General features: G+C 62.4%; 2 protein-coding genes across 2 annotated transcripts in view; one reads left to right on the top strand and one right to left on the bottom strand.

The window, feature by feature from the left end:
• Window positions 1-640: 640 nt before the first annotated feature.
• On the top strand, window positions 641-4,864 carry Gabrd (gamma-aminobutyric acid (GABA) A receptor, delta; the record flags this gene model as incomplete). The annotated part of the gene is given in 8 exon segments (XM_005404176.2): window positions 641-753; window positions 951-1,018; window positions 1,093-1,313; window positions 2,612-2,694; window positions 2,957-3,094; window positions 3,507-3,662; window positions 3,844-4,055; window positions 4,249-4,864. Coding segments are annotated over 8 exon segments (1,285 nt in total), but the record flags the coding sequence as incomplete, so codon positions are not given.
• The window catches only part of LOC106146594, a 10,238-nt gene continuing 1,783 nt past the window's right edge, over window positions 4,744-13,198 (bottom strand). The window contains exons 2-3 of the mRNA XM_013504146.1: window positions 5,738-5,800; window positions 4,744-5,015 (exon numbers count right to left, since the gene is read on the bottom strand). Coding sequence (XP_013359600.1) covers window positions 4,758-5,015; window positions 5,738-5,800 — 321 coding nt within the window. The 3' untranslated portion in view covers window positions 4,744-4,757. The remainder of the gene's footprint in view (window positions 5,016-5,737; window positions 5,801-13,198) is intronic.

Here is a 13,198-nt window from a genome sequence, read left to right as displayed (position 1 = left end):
TGGCTTGGGTTTGGGCTGGGAGAGCGCTGGACAAAGGCCCTGTGGCAGGCATGGGCCATGGGCCTGGCCACCATCCCCAAGGAGGCAGAAGGCCAGGGGAGAGCTGAGGCGGCCCCCTCCTCCCTGAAGGCACTGTGCCCAGGGAGGGCTGCGCCCCCGCTGCTCCTTGCTCTCCCCAAGGGCTCAAGCTGGGCTCAGGGCACAAGGTGACCTGCAGGTCGCATCTGAAGTTGCCCCTCAGCCCCCAGAACAAGGGACCACACCTGAGAACGTTGTTGCCGAGCAGGTACCACCACTTCCCACTCGGCTCCAGAAGGACCCCTGGGCACAGGCCCCTCCCTCAGGCCCTTTCTAGAGACCTTCGACCTCATACACTGACGGGAGGCCGGTGCCCTTGTTGAGGTCCTCTGGCTGCTCTTTAGGGAGAACCCTGGTGGGGACTCGGACTGCCCTCCTGTGCAGGTGGAGGAGGGAGCCCTGAGCGAGCCTGGGGCTCAGCCACACAGAGGCCATGGGGCAGCCTCCTTCCCAGCTGGGCAGGAGGGGCAGGAGGCTGAGCAGAAAGACTGAGCAATTTGGGGTGTCCCTGGGCCTCAGGCTCAGCCCCACTCCCAGCCAAGCCTTGGTTTTGCATTCCCAGAGCAATGAATGACATTGGGGACTACGTGGGCTCCAACCTGGAGATATCCTGGCTGCCCAACCTGGACGGCCTGATGGAGGGCTATGCCCGCAACTTCCGGCCAGGCATTGGAGGTGAGGTGGGGCGGGGCACCCCGGCTGGCAGTGGTGTGGTCTGCTGGGCTCTGGGCTGGTGGAAGGGTCCCCAGGCCTGGGTAGCAAGTGGGCAGCAGCACCAGACTCCCTGCACAGCCGCTGGGCTGGCTGGGGATGCTGGGCTGGGGGCCCTTTCCTGCTGACCTCAGCCCCCTGGGCCCTGCTCCTTCTCACAGGGCCCCCCGTGAACGTGGCGCTCGCCCTGGAGGTGGCCAGCATTGACCACATCTCAGAGGCGAACATGGTAGGTGCCGCCAGCCCCGCACCCGTGCTGAGTGCCGGGCGGGAAGGGAGTGCTGAGCAGTGTCCCTCCCGCAGGAGTACACGATGACCGTGTTTCTGCACCAGAGCTGGAGGGACAGCAGGCTCGCCTACAATCACACCAACGAGACCCTGGGCCTGGACAGCCGCTTCGTGGACAAGCTGTGGCTCCCGGACACGTTCATCGTGAATGCCAAGTCTGCCTGGTTCCACGACGTGACGGTGGAGAACAAGCTGATCCGGCTGCAGCCTGACGGCGTCATCCTGTACAGCATCCGGTGAGCCCGCGCTCCGGGGCCCAGCTGCAGGGCTGCTGGCAGGAAGCCCACAGATGGGCTTTTTGTCCCATGTGGTGCCTTTTTGTTTCTTTTTCAGAGAAAGTTTGGGTTTCCTTTGAGCGTTTCGTCTTTCGTTTGGTTATCTGTGGTGCTGGGGACTGAACCCAGGCTGTGCCCTGAGCTGTGCCCTCGGCCTGTTTTTATGTTTTGTTTTGAGACAGGGTCTCACTAAGTTGCCCAGGCTGGGCCCAAACTTTCAGTCTTCCTGCCTCAGTCGCCCAGAGCGCTGGGCTTATAGGTGTGCACCACCCTGCCCAGCTTTCTTGTTTTTAAGTTGAGTTAAGTTCATGCAGTTTAATTAAAGTGAAGAAAAAAAAAATAAAGTGAAGAGCTCAGTGGCATTCAATATGTTCACCATGCTGTGTATTGTTTGTCACCTTTATTTATTCCTGAACATCTCATCGCCCTGTACCCAACAAACAGTCACTCTTGTCTCCCCATCCTGGAAGTCCCTGGCAACCATGAATTTGCTTTTGTCCCCTGGAGCTGCCTGTCCTGAGCATCTCCTGGAGGTGGGTTTGGACTTATGTGGTCTTTTGTGCCTGGATTCTTTCACTGGGCACTATGTTTCCAAGGCCTACCTGTGGGGCGATGCTTGTGCCTCCTTCCTTTTCATGGCCGTGTAATACTCGCTTACATGGGAGGACGTGTCTCCTTATCTGTTCCTCTGTTGATGGACATGTGGTTGTGTGTGCTCATGGCTGTGGTGACAATGACGCTGTGAACACATCTGTGTCGGTGTTTGTTTGAACATCCACTTTTCAGACACATGCCTTTAAAAAAAAATAGAGTAAGCTGGCAACATTTTAAAAATTTAAAAACCAAGAACTGAATGCCTGGCCTCCCTGCAAAATGAGCCCACATGGCACTTGAGCCTTTTGTGGCTGTCAGCTGTCCCTTGGGCCAGGTGTGGGGAGCCCGGCTGGTCCCTGCCCTGCGAGCCCCAGCTTGGGCAGTGAGGCATTTTCAAGGATAAAGCGTCCGAACCCGGTCCTTGCAGCCTAAAGGAAGAGTCACAATCCCTGTGCACAGCTGGGTATTGAGGCTCGGGCCTCACATGCTCAGCAAGAACTAACCACACCCCCAGCTCATCAGCAGTTCTCACCCAGACGCCAGGCAGCTTGAAGCCCAGGCTGAGGTGGCCGGATGCAGGTGGTCTCGGTGGGCGGGGGCTCCCCTGGGGGTCTCTGCCCTCTGGGGGTGGCTGCCGGGACTCACATGCATGCCCATCTGTGCAGAATCACCTCCACGGTGGCCTGCGACATGGACCTGGCCAAGTACCCCATGGACGAGCAGGAGTGCATGCTGGACCTGGAGAGCTGTGAGTGGCCCTGGAGTCCTGGGCCCCCGGCAGCCTGGGCACGGCAGGCTGGGCAGGGAGGATGCTAGGACACAGACCCCCTGAGTATGGTCGCCCCACTTGGCCACCGTCTGCCCCATCCACCTGTCCCCAAGCTGTGGGATGTGCTGGGTCCTGCCATGTCCCCACCAGGCACCCCACCTGGACGGGGCTCCTCTGCTGGGGCTGCAGGGCCCGGATGGGTTAAGGCCCTGCAGCCCCCGCTCCTGTGGGCTCCCTACAGACGGCTACTCTTCCGAGGACATCGTCTACTACTGGTCGGAGAACCAGGAGCAGATCCACGGGCTGGACCGGCTGCAGCTGGCGCAGTTCACCATCACCAGCTACCGCTTCACCACAGAGCTCATGAACTTCAAGTCGGGTAACGGCCCTCCCAGCGCACGCGCTCAGACTCCCTCCCTGCACCGCTGCCCACTTGAGGGCTGAGGCGAGGGCAGCCCTGGGCCGGGTGCTGTGGGGTGACGTGGCCAGGTTCACCCTCTCATGCACCGGCCCTTGCTCTTCCCAGCAGTCTGGGCTTGGGGGAACTGAAGGTGTGTTTTAGGTCCTACCACCCCAGGACTGCAGGGCTCCGGGCCAGGCTTCCTGGGCCACCACGTCCCCCAGGCCGCAGCTGTACACAGGGAGGGGCCCTTGGGGCCAGCACCGTGGCCCATCTGCTGTGCAATGGGTGGAGGGAGGGCCGGGTTCCAGGGTCTCCCTCCTGAGCCTCGCTGTGGGCCAGTGCTGGCCACGTCCTCTCCTCCTGGGGCTGATGGTGGCTGTCCCCACAGCTGGCCGGTTCCCCCGGCTCAGCCTGCACTTCCACCTGCGGAGGAACCGGGGTGTCTACATCATCCAGTCCTACATGCCCTCTGTCCTCCTGGTCGCCATGTCCTGGGTCTCCTTCTGGATTAGTCAGGCAGCAGTGCCCGCCAGGGTGTCTCTAGGTATGGCTGGGGCTTACCTCTTCCTGGGGGCTGGTGGGAGGGCCACACAGTGAGCAAGACCCCCACCCCAAGCCAAGTGGGGTAAGGGCTGCAGACCCTGGTCCAGGACCCAGCTGCTGAGCTGGGTGGGGAGGGGAGACTGGGACATCCATGACGACCCATCCTTGTGCCTGTTCCCCAGGTATCACCACCGTGCTGACGATGACCACACTGATGGTCAGTGCCCGCTCCTCCCTCCCACGGGCCTCGGCAATCAAGGCACTGGACGTGTACTTCTGGATCTGCTACGTGTTCGTGTTTGCGGCTCTGGTGGAATATGCCTTTGCCCACTTCAATGCCGACTACAGGAAGAAGCGCAAGGCCAAGGTCAAGGTCACAAAGCCTCGAGCAGAGGTGAGAGGTGGGTGGGCACAGGAGGGCTGCAGTGCCGGCAGTCTGGGGAGGTGACATGGCCCTGGACGCCCAGCTCGGCCTGCTGCAGGCCACAGGGACATGGCCGAGGGCAGAGTGGGGCAGAGCTGGGCACCTGGCAGCCAGGGCCCTTGGGGCTGCGGTTGGTCCTCAGCCTGTCCCCCACCCCATGCAGATGGACGTGAGGAACGCCATCGTCCTCTTCTCTCTCTCCGCCGCTGGGGTCACCCAGGAGCTGGCGGTCTCCCGCCGCCAGTGTCGTGTCCCTGGGAACCTCATGGGCTCCTACAGGTCGGTGGAGGTGGAGACAGGGGAGATGAGGAAGGAGGGGGCACCAGGGGGCCGCGGGGGCATCCGAGGCCGGTTCAAGCCCATCGATGCAGACACCATCGACATCTACGCCCGGGCTGTGTTCCCTGCGGCATTCGCGGCTGTCAACGTCATCTACTGGGCAGCCTACGCCTTGTGAGGGCAGGTGGTGGCCTGGAAACAGCCAGGAGAAGGACGCACCCCGTGCCCACTTCAAGGTGGATGGCCAGATGAGAGAGGAAGCCCTGGCCTGAGCTTTGCCACGCCCCCTGCCCGCAAGAGCAGCCCGTGCCCTGCAGACCCAGCAGCTCTGTGCCAGGGGCAGAGCAGGAGCGGCTGTCCCCGGGGAGCGGTGCATTTTTAGACTCAGACCGATCAGATTTCTAGGCCTTTGCTCTGTGGGATCAGAGAGCAGGAGGCAGCGGGGGCGGCGGCATCCTCGGGCCTCTTTGGTCCCAGCATGAAATAAAGCCTTGACCTGGTGGCCTGTTCCGTCTCTGTCACTGTAGCTGGGTCTGGCCACGGCGTCATGCTGGAGGGGTGGGATGTGGGGGAGTCTGGGGTGGACACATGCCTCTGCAGGGGCAGCGGTGGGACCCGGTCCCGAGATGCAGCTGTGCTCGCCAGAGTGGGCTGAACGCAAGAGAGGAGCCTGCGTCAGGTACTGGTGCCCTTCTTGTCCCTATCCGTGGGCTGGGCTGGGAGCAGGAGCTGGGTGATCCCAGAGTCCTGTGCCTTTGAGACACCTTCCTGAAACCCTGGGGTGGGGTCAGGCTCCGAGGCGGGACAGCCAGGGCCTGCAACCAGGAAGCTGAGCCACACGGCAGGTCTGGAGCACGGAGGATGGCAGAGGTACAAGGTGTCGCCACCCCTCGGTCCCCAGGCCTGGGGGCCCACTGTGCCTTCTTGGAAACTAGGGGCCACTAAGGGCCCCATAATCACCCCCAGCTCCCTCCCATCTGCTGCTCCCACTGCCAAGCACCTGGGGCGACAGCACTGCAGCCCAAGGACCCTGCAGCCATCAGAGCACATGACAGCAGCTCTAAATAAGGAGTCCAACTTTTCCATGACACTGGGCCCTTCCACACTGGAGAGAGGAAGGGTACAATTAGCGGGACAGCTGTTCATCTGGGTCTGCTGTAGGGTCAGCCGGCCAGCACCAGCCAAGGCTGGCCTGAGAGGGGGCCGTGGGCAGCCTACCAGGGTGCTGCTGGGCCATGCTTGCTGTCCTGTGGTACTGCTCATAGGGGGCTCTGCTGGGCATGGGCATCTCTCCAGGGTTGCAGGGCCACCTGCTTCCCAAAGGACAGTGGAGGGCATCAGCGCTGCTGGTCAGACCACAGTCTAGTGCTTACCACTTCTCCAGCTCGAAGACCGTCCTCCAGGGGACCCCTCCTTGCACCAGCGTCCTGCAGGCCCTGCAGAAGGACAAGGCTATGAAGCATGGGGCAGCCCAGCCTGCTGTGTGGCCAGGAGCTGCAGAGAGCAGATGGCCGGGCAGGCGCAGAGCGGATCTGGGTCAGCTGGGGCCCCAGGCACCTCCTGACAGCAGGGTGTGTGGGTCCTGTCCAGCTGCTTGGGCCAGTACAGGACATCCAGGGCAGGGTCCCCGCAAAGCGGCCCCTCTGCTCAGTACACCACCCTGCAGGGTGGCTGCTTCCTGCCTCCATGGCCCCCAAAAGTTGTCCAGGGGTGGGGGACCCACGCCCCAGAAGCACACATGGTAGCCACTCAGCTGGGCCCCAGGAAAGCAGGCAGGGTCAGCCCCGGCTCTGGGCCCTTGGGAGGGGAGGGTGAGTTCCATTCTGTGGGGTCGTCGGCTCCCCTGGATGCAGAGGCCCCCAGAAGGATGCAGCTCCCATGCCAAGCTGGCCCCAGCCACTACTGCCCCGCCTGCCTCCTCACCCATGGCTGCCCTCTTTCTGCCACACATACCCACGGGGAACTATTTAAAGCTGGCCTTTGCGACTGCCTCAGGCTCCCACGCAGCCGGGCCCACCCGGGCAGCAGCCTTCGCCTGACGCCACAGCCGGCAATCGCTGCCTCAGCCTGCAGGCTGCTATTTCTGCCCACATGTTTACAGGGCCAGGGGAGGGCGGTGAGGGCTGTGGCGGCTCAAACACGAGTTCTCTTCTGTGACAACTGGGCGGACCGAAGTCTGTACCTGACAGGAGCTGGCAGGCCCTGGGCAGGGGTCTGTGGGCACAGGTGCCTTGTGCCAGCAGGGACAGGTCTCTAGGGGTTGGTGGCTTCCTCTCACTGCTCAGGTGAATGTGTGCTGGGAACAGGGACTTCTGATGCTCTTGGAGCCGGGACCCAGTGTGCCAGGGGATGGCGCCCCAGTTTCCTTGGCAAGGGCGGGATGTGCCAACCTTGCTCTTCCTTCCCATGAAGCAGGAGGGCCCTGTGCCATGTGGGCCACACAGAGGGGAAGCCTTGCTGGGTTCCTCAAGCAGAGCCCAGAGGGCTGGGTGCAGGGAGGCTCTTTGTGGGTGTAGGCGTTAGTTTCCTAGCACTGCAATAACCAAGTGCCACCAACAGAGGCTCCAGAACAACAGACGCTGCTGCCCGAAGTCTGGAGGCCACAGCGCTGAGTCCAGGTGTGGGCAGAGCTGTGGCTTCCCAGCCTCCTCTGCGGCTTCCCTGGTTCCCACGCCACATGGCACCTGTCTCTGCTCCCTTCTGCTGCCACATGGGCGCCTGCCCTTGAATTTAGGGGCCACCTGCCTCAGCCTGGTCTCATCTTAAGTGGTCACTTCTGCCAAGACCCTATTTCCAAGTAAGGTCGTGTCCTGTGGTTCGGGGTAGGGTGCATCCCGGGGGTGCTGTTGGACAGCCCAGGGGTTCGCCCCAGAGCCAGACGCCAGGGAGCATGGAGAGATGAGAGAGACAACTGGGTATGTCTTCAGGACCCGGGCAGAACCCCAGTCCCACACGACACCTGCGCTCCACCCCCAGCTGGGCCAAGGGCTGCCCTTGAACCGAGCAGACGGCCCTGGTGCTGGAGGCAGCACAGCCAGCAGGCACCAGTCCCCCTCAGCTGAGTCCCTACCAGATGCGGCCTGATAGGTACCAGGCTCCATCCTGCCTCCCGCACCGCTTACATCTGCTCAGGCGCCACATTTAGTTTGTCCCTGACTGGCTCTTCAAGGTGGTAGCTGTCATAGCAACAACAGTCACCCAAAAAGGCAGCAGAGGGCTGCTGGGGACACGCTGGCTGTCCCCACGCCTGTGGGTTCCCCTGCAGCCTGGGACACTCAGACTGTTCACCCCCAGTCCTGGCCAGCATTCCTGTGGACTTAGGGACCTCTGCTGCGCTGCCTGGCACGTTGGAGACAAGCCTGGGTCACCCGCCTTCACCCTCCCTGTGCAGAGGCACGGGACTTCTGGAGGTGTGTTCTCACATTCCCCCTCAGCTGTCCACCCGCTGGGGGCTCTGGGACGAGCTGCAGCTCTCCGAGCCCACTTTGTGGGCTGGTGGACCAAGGGACATTGGCTTGGTCTCTTTCTACGCTGATATTTCTTACACCACAGGTCTGGGGACAATGAGAGGATGCTGGCACATGGACGTGGGGACCATGGTGTGACCCCAGTGTGGGTCACAGCCCTATTTATTGATGGTGAGATAGATAGGGGCCAGAGGTCTGTGTGTCATTTGGTCTCCACCAGCCACTATGTGCACATGGGCAATGCGACATTTTGGGTCTGTGGTGTCACTGGCACCTTGGACCTTGTGTCCAGAAGTCCTTCAGACTGTGGGTCACTCTGCTGAATGGTGGTCAACAAAGGCTCTGGGTCAGACACATGTGAGTGTCACACAGCTCTCCTTCCAGAAGACCAACCCGCCTCTTCAAACAGAGGCCTGGGTCTGAGATGAAGCTCAGATGCAGGAAGGAGTCCGAGTCAGTTTTCCATCATGGCTGTTGACACTGGCCTTCTCTTCCCGGGACTCAGTGGTTTCTGGTTGTGCAGGTCAAGGATCTCCCACACACCCACCAGGCACTCGCCCATCCCACCGTGGCTGTTCTGTGAGACGCAGACCCTGCCTCCCTCCCCCTCCTCCATCCACAGTAACCACAGCCTCCTTAGCCTCGACAGTCCACTGGGACCCAGGGAGCATTTGCCCAGTCAGCACAGGTCCCGCCGTCAGCCGGCAGCGAGCTTCTCCACAACGCCAGCGCTCTCTCGCTGCCGCTGGTCCTGTCTTCTGGGTCCTCCTGCGTTAAATCCTTAGGCACCAGCGACTGCTCCCCTCAGTAGACCCCCTCCCCATCCAACACGCTCCAGGCCGCCCTGCGTGGACCCCAGCTCCCCACTGCGACTTGGGTGATGGGCAGCAGGTTCTGTGCATCCCGCTCAGGCTAGGCTGAGGCTTGTCCTCACCTGTTGGTCCTGGCTGGAATGGGAGAAGCTGGGGTAGATTTTGAAGAGCGCATGTATCCCCCAAACGATGTCCCTGGAAAGATCTCACGTCTTGACCTCGGTACCCGTGAAGGGCACCCTACTTGGAAATAGGGACTTCAGAGATCAAAGTTAAGGTGAAGTCAGCCAGGATTAGAATGAGCCCTGGTGTCCCTCTAGGAGCAGACACAGACATGGGGAAGACAGAGGTGGAGAAGGTGCTGTGTCTCTGTCACACAGGTCACACAAGCTTGCCAGCAAAATGACAGACGCCCCCTTGCAGGGTTCTGCAGTAACCACCGGCCACACTAGACCCCAGCGGACTTCCAGTCACCAGGACCGTGTGAGATGATAAATTCCAGTGGCTGAAGTCGTCCTGTCTGGTCATTTGTGTCTCTCAAGCTATTTCCAGGACTCTGGACAGGGCTGCTGCCTGTCTTCCACCAGCCAGGTTGGACGGGCACAGCGTCCCGGGGAAGTTCATGGGTGGCTCCAGCTCTCAGGGACCTGTTGTTCAGGTCTGCGGGTCCTCTCTTGGGTCTGTCAGCACCGTCTGCTCCGGAGGTGGAGATTCTCTCAGCATCCCTCGAGGACTCTGACCTTCACCCCCCGGCGTCAGGGATGAGACCTATGCAGCCCAGTTGTCTCCACTGGCATCCTGCCAGCAGGGTCCCACAGTGTTGTGGTACCAGTGAGATCCACACCTGTCCTAACAGTCTGCTTTCCCGGCTACTTCCAGAACCAGGGGCTGGGGATTTAGCTCAGTGGCACAGCGCCTGCCTGGCAAGCGCAAGGTCTTGAGTTTGATTCCTGGTACAGGAAGAAAAGACAAAAAAAAACAAAAAAACAAAACAAAACAAAAATCCAGAACCAAAGGGCTTCGTTTGGGCAGAGTTTGAGAGAGGAGTTCCGAGCCGGTGTGGAAGGAGGAAGTAGGAGGATCTCAGGAGCAGGAGGGAGGTTGGGGGGCCAGTGAGATCCCCGTGGAGCAGCTGTGTCCCCATCACTCAGAACTCTCCTGGGACAGTGGGCTGGCGTGGGTTCACCAGTGACACCACCACCAGACATTTCCAGACTGTAGGAGTGGAAATGTCAGCTCCCGCCCTTGGGCTGCTTCTGCACCAGGTCAGAGAAAGTCGTGAGGCAGGACGGTAATGGTGGCGAGGGAGTCTGGAAAAGACACTGCCGTGTGCTTGGGACTGTACTCATTGCTCCGAAAGAGAGGGGTGGTGGGCCGGGCCACCAAAAGCATCCACATCCACACGGCTGTGGATTTCCAGAACAACACAGGTACCTGCAGGGGAACGTGAGCTCACATCTCTTTCTTGCCCGAGTCCTGCTGGGCTGAGAGGGCCTGTAGCACAGCGCAGCGGGCCGGATGCAGGCTCTGCACCGAGGCTGGTGTGGGTCTCCCCACCCACTGACTCCTACGCAATGAGGCCAGGGCAGCCCACTCCCCTGGCGAGGGGACAGCCAGGGTGGAGTGTTGAGCCTGCCCCCAGGCCCACCGAGGCTGAGGAAGGGGACTGGGAGGAGGCCAGGGGGGCAGGCGAGCGCCCCACGGTCAGGATTGTTCTGTGTCTGGCAGCTTTCCTCCAGGTGCTCCTCAGGGATGTCTGTGGGCTGAACAGCTTGGAACGGCAGCTTGGGCCCAGCCCTCCTTGTGAACTCCAGGTGTGGCACCATCTGGGGGCGTCCCTGTTGCTCCTGGAAGGATTTGGGGGCCAGGCCTGGTGGAAAGGCACCCACACACTTGCTGTGCTGCAAGGGGTGAAATCTGTCTCTCACAGTGCCATGAGGCTGAGGCAGGCAACCGTAAACTCTCAGGTCTCCAGAGCGCTGAAATCCTCAGCCTCAGGGGCTGCTGTGGGTGCTGTGGGGATGCCTAGCACAGTCACCAGCCCGTCCCAGCCGTCCACCGCCGGGTCCAGCCAGGGTCTGGCGGACTCTGGATCCACGGAGCCCCCCAGGCCACTGCCTCTCCCCTCCACACCGACACCCTCCGTCATAAGGCTCAGAACTGAGCCAGTCTGAGTGGTGGGTTCAGAAGCCGACTTCCTCCCGCTGCTGCATCAAGGGATTCTGGGAAGGGGACACAGTCTCTCTGTGCTGTGTGGGTTGTAAGGTTTCTGACCGCTCCTCCCAGCATTCCTGGGGGGGCTAGGGCCTGCCCAGCTCGGGGCACGTCCTCCCCTGGACTTGGGGTGTCAGGGGAAAGGCTCTGCCTGGGGCTCCCACAGCCTCGAACCCGGTGGCAGCAGCTTCGTTTGCCCCTTTCCTCACAGAACAGACCGTGAGGCCGTCAAAAAGTGCTGCCCGTCTCCCAAGTCTGGCACGGAGCCAGCCAGCAGGGCGCAGAGCTTGGCAGGCTCCATGCACTCGGGAGGACAGAGCAGCGAGGAGCCCGAGGCCCAGCTGGTGCCCCTGGCCTGCTCAGCAGAAGCCTCTGTGCCAGAGGGCCTTGCCCCTCATGTGCCCCCCACTCCAATAAGCACCATGGCTTCATGGGCTTCCAACCTGGAGCCGGAGCACATCCCCACCCAAGGACTCCATGCTGCCACAGGACAGGGCTGGGCAGCCTCACTCAAACGCCGCGCTGCTCCCCTCCACCACACAGCTCTTGGGGACCCCTGCTGCGCTGTGCCCGGAGGTGGACAGGTGCCCAGGGAAGGTTTTATAGCACGGTGGGGCACGTACCCACTCCCTGGGGACAGTAGAGACGCCAGCAGGTGCCGGTCCTGTCTGTGAAGGACAAGGTGGCCAGCAGGGTCAGCAGGCCTCAGGTGGTGAGGTCTCAGGGCACTTGGCACGGGAAGATGGGGCGCTTTCCGAGGAGAGCAGTGACCGGACACAGCCAGGCTGCAAGGCCTGCAGGCCGAGGCCTCCCTGCGGGGCAGGCTCTGCCTGGCCATCTGCTGCTGCTGCCGGGCCAGCGCCACCCAGCAGGGACCTGGCCACTCTGTCCTGGCAGAGCTGCTGTGGCCTGGCCCGCTTGAGTGCACGGCACTTGCATGTGTGTGTGTGTGTGTGTGTGTGTGCTCGTGTGCGTGCGCACAACTTGGCCACAGGAGCCTGTGGGTGACCCTCTGTCTCAGAGGCCACAGAGCTGCTGGTCAAGTGGGGCCCACTGTGGACCTGGGCTCCTCTCTGCGGCTGGGCCGGTCACCTCCCACCCTGGACTTGGAGCCACCTGCAGAGGACGTCGAGTCACAGAGCCGCCTGCTCACAAGTCTGCCTCCCCGGGCGACATGGGCACCTTCAAATCTCCAGATGCCCTCTGCCAGGCTACTTCCTGAGGACAGTCCCTGAAGGACAAAGCCCGGTGTTTTTTGCATCCGCAGCCTGCAGGCCTGACCCCTTGCAGCTCCTCATGGGGCCAGGCCCGGGCCCTGCCGGGAAGCCAGGGCAGGCGGGGCTCAGTCAGCAGCCCCTCAGCAGGGCTCTGGGACAGACAGGGCGGTGTCCCTGAGCCCGGTTTCAGCTCTGCCGAAGGGTGGAGGCCTCCCCTGCGCGCAGTGGTATCTCCCTGTAGTTGTTCAGTTAAAGCGACTATTTTCACCAGGCGAAAATAGCGCTGCTCCGCGCGTGCACGCGTTGCCATGGCGACGTGGTTCCGCGCTGCCTCTTCAGCCTCCCATGGGTTGTTTAACCCATGTTAAACAACCCGGGGCCCACGGGAGGAGCCGCGGGCAACTGGCCAGCGTGGTTCCGCGCTGCCTCTTCAGCCTAACATGGGTTGTTTAACCCATGTTAAACAACCCGGGGCCCACGGGAGGAGCCGCGGGCAACTGGCCAGCCTGTCCCCAGCCCGGGTCCTGTCCGCAGGGACAGAACTGCCTCTCGGCAGCACACCAGTCCAGAGACGGAGAGAGGGGGCGCCCTGCCTGGTCGCCCAGGCCCTGCCCCTGCAGATGAGCAAGCCTAGGGCCGGAGTCCGGGGGCCCTAGGAAGGTGACAGCGGGCGCTGAGTGTCCTCCAAGGGGCGACTCGGTGCGCGGCTGCGGGGTGTGGCCGGCGCCTCCGCCGATGCTGTGTGGCAGGTGCCGCCTTCCCCGTCCAGCTGCAGTTGCACCCCAGCCTCTGCCCCCTCAGCCGCCTCCCCCGCCCTGGGCGGTGGACAAAGCAACCCAAGCCTTTCCTGGCTCTCCTGCCCGGGTGGGAGGAATAACCCCGCCCCCAGGCCCCGCCCCTCCCAGGGCGCCGGGGGCGCGCACGGACGGCTCTCAGACTTGGCGCGCGCGGGCGCACAGACTGAGTCCTCGGGTCCAGTCCGCGGATGTTAGCCAGGACAGGTGGCAAACGAGCACCGTTCGGGAGACGCGGGGCCCCACCTGCTGCTCGGGCCGCGGGGAGCAGGTGCAGCCGGGCCGGCACCCCAGGGCACGGGGCGGCGGGGGTGGAGCTGGGGCTGCGGT

This window comes from Chinchilla lanigera, unplaced genomic scaffold (genome assembly GCF_000276665.1).
Source record: "Chinchilla lanigera isolate Chin_1 unplaced genomic scaffold, ChiLan1.0 scaffold00085, whole genome shotgun sequence".
Lineage (NCBI taxonomy): Eukaryota > Metazoa > Chordata > Mammalia > Rodentia > Chinchillidae > Chinchilla > Chinchilla lanigera.
The sequence above is the reverse complement of the archived record's forward strand: the minus strand, read 5'-3'. Positions and strand labels throughout refer to the sequence as shown.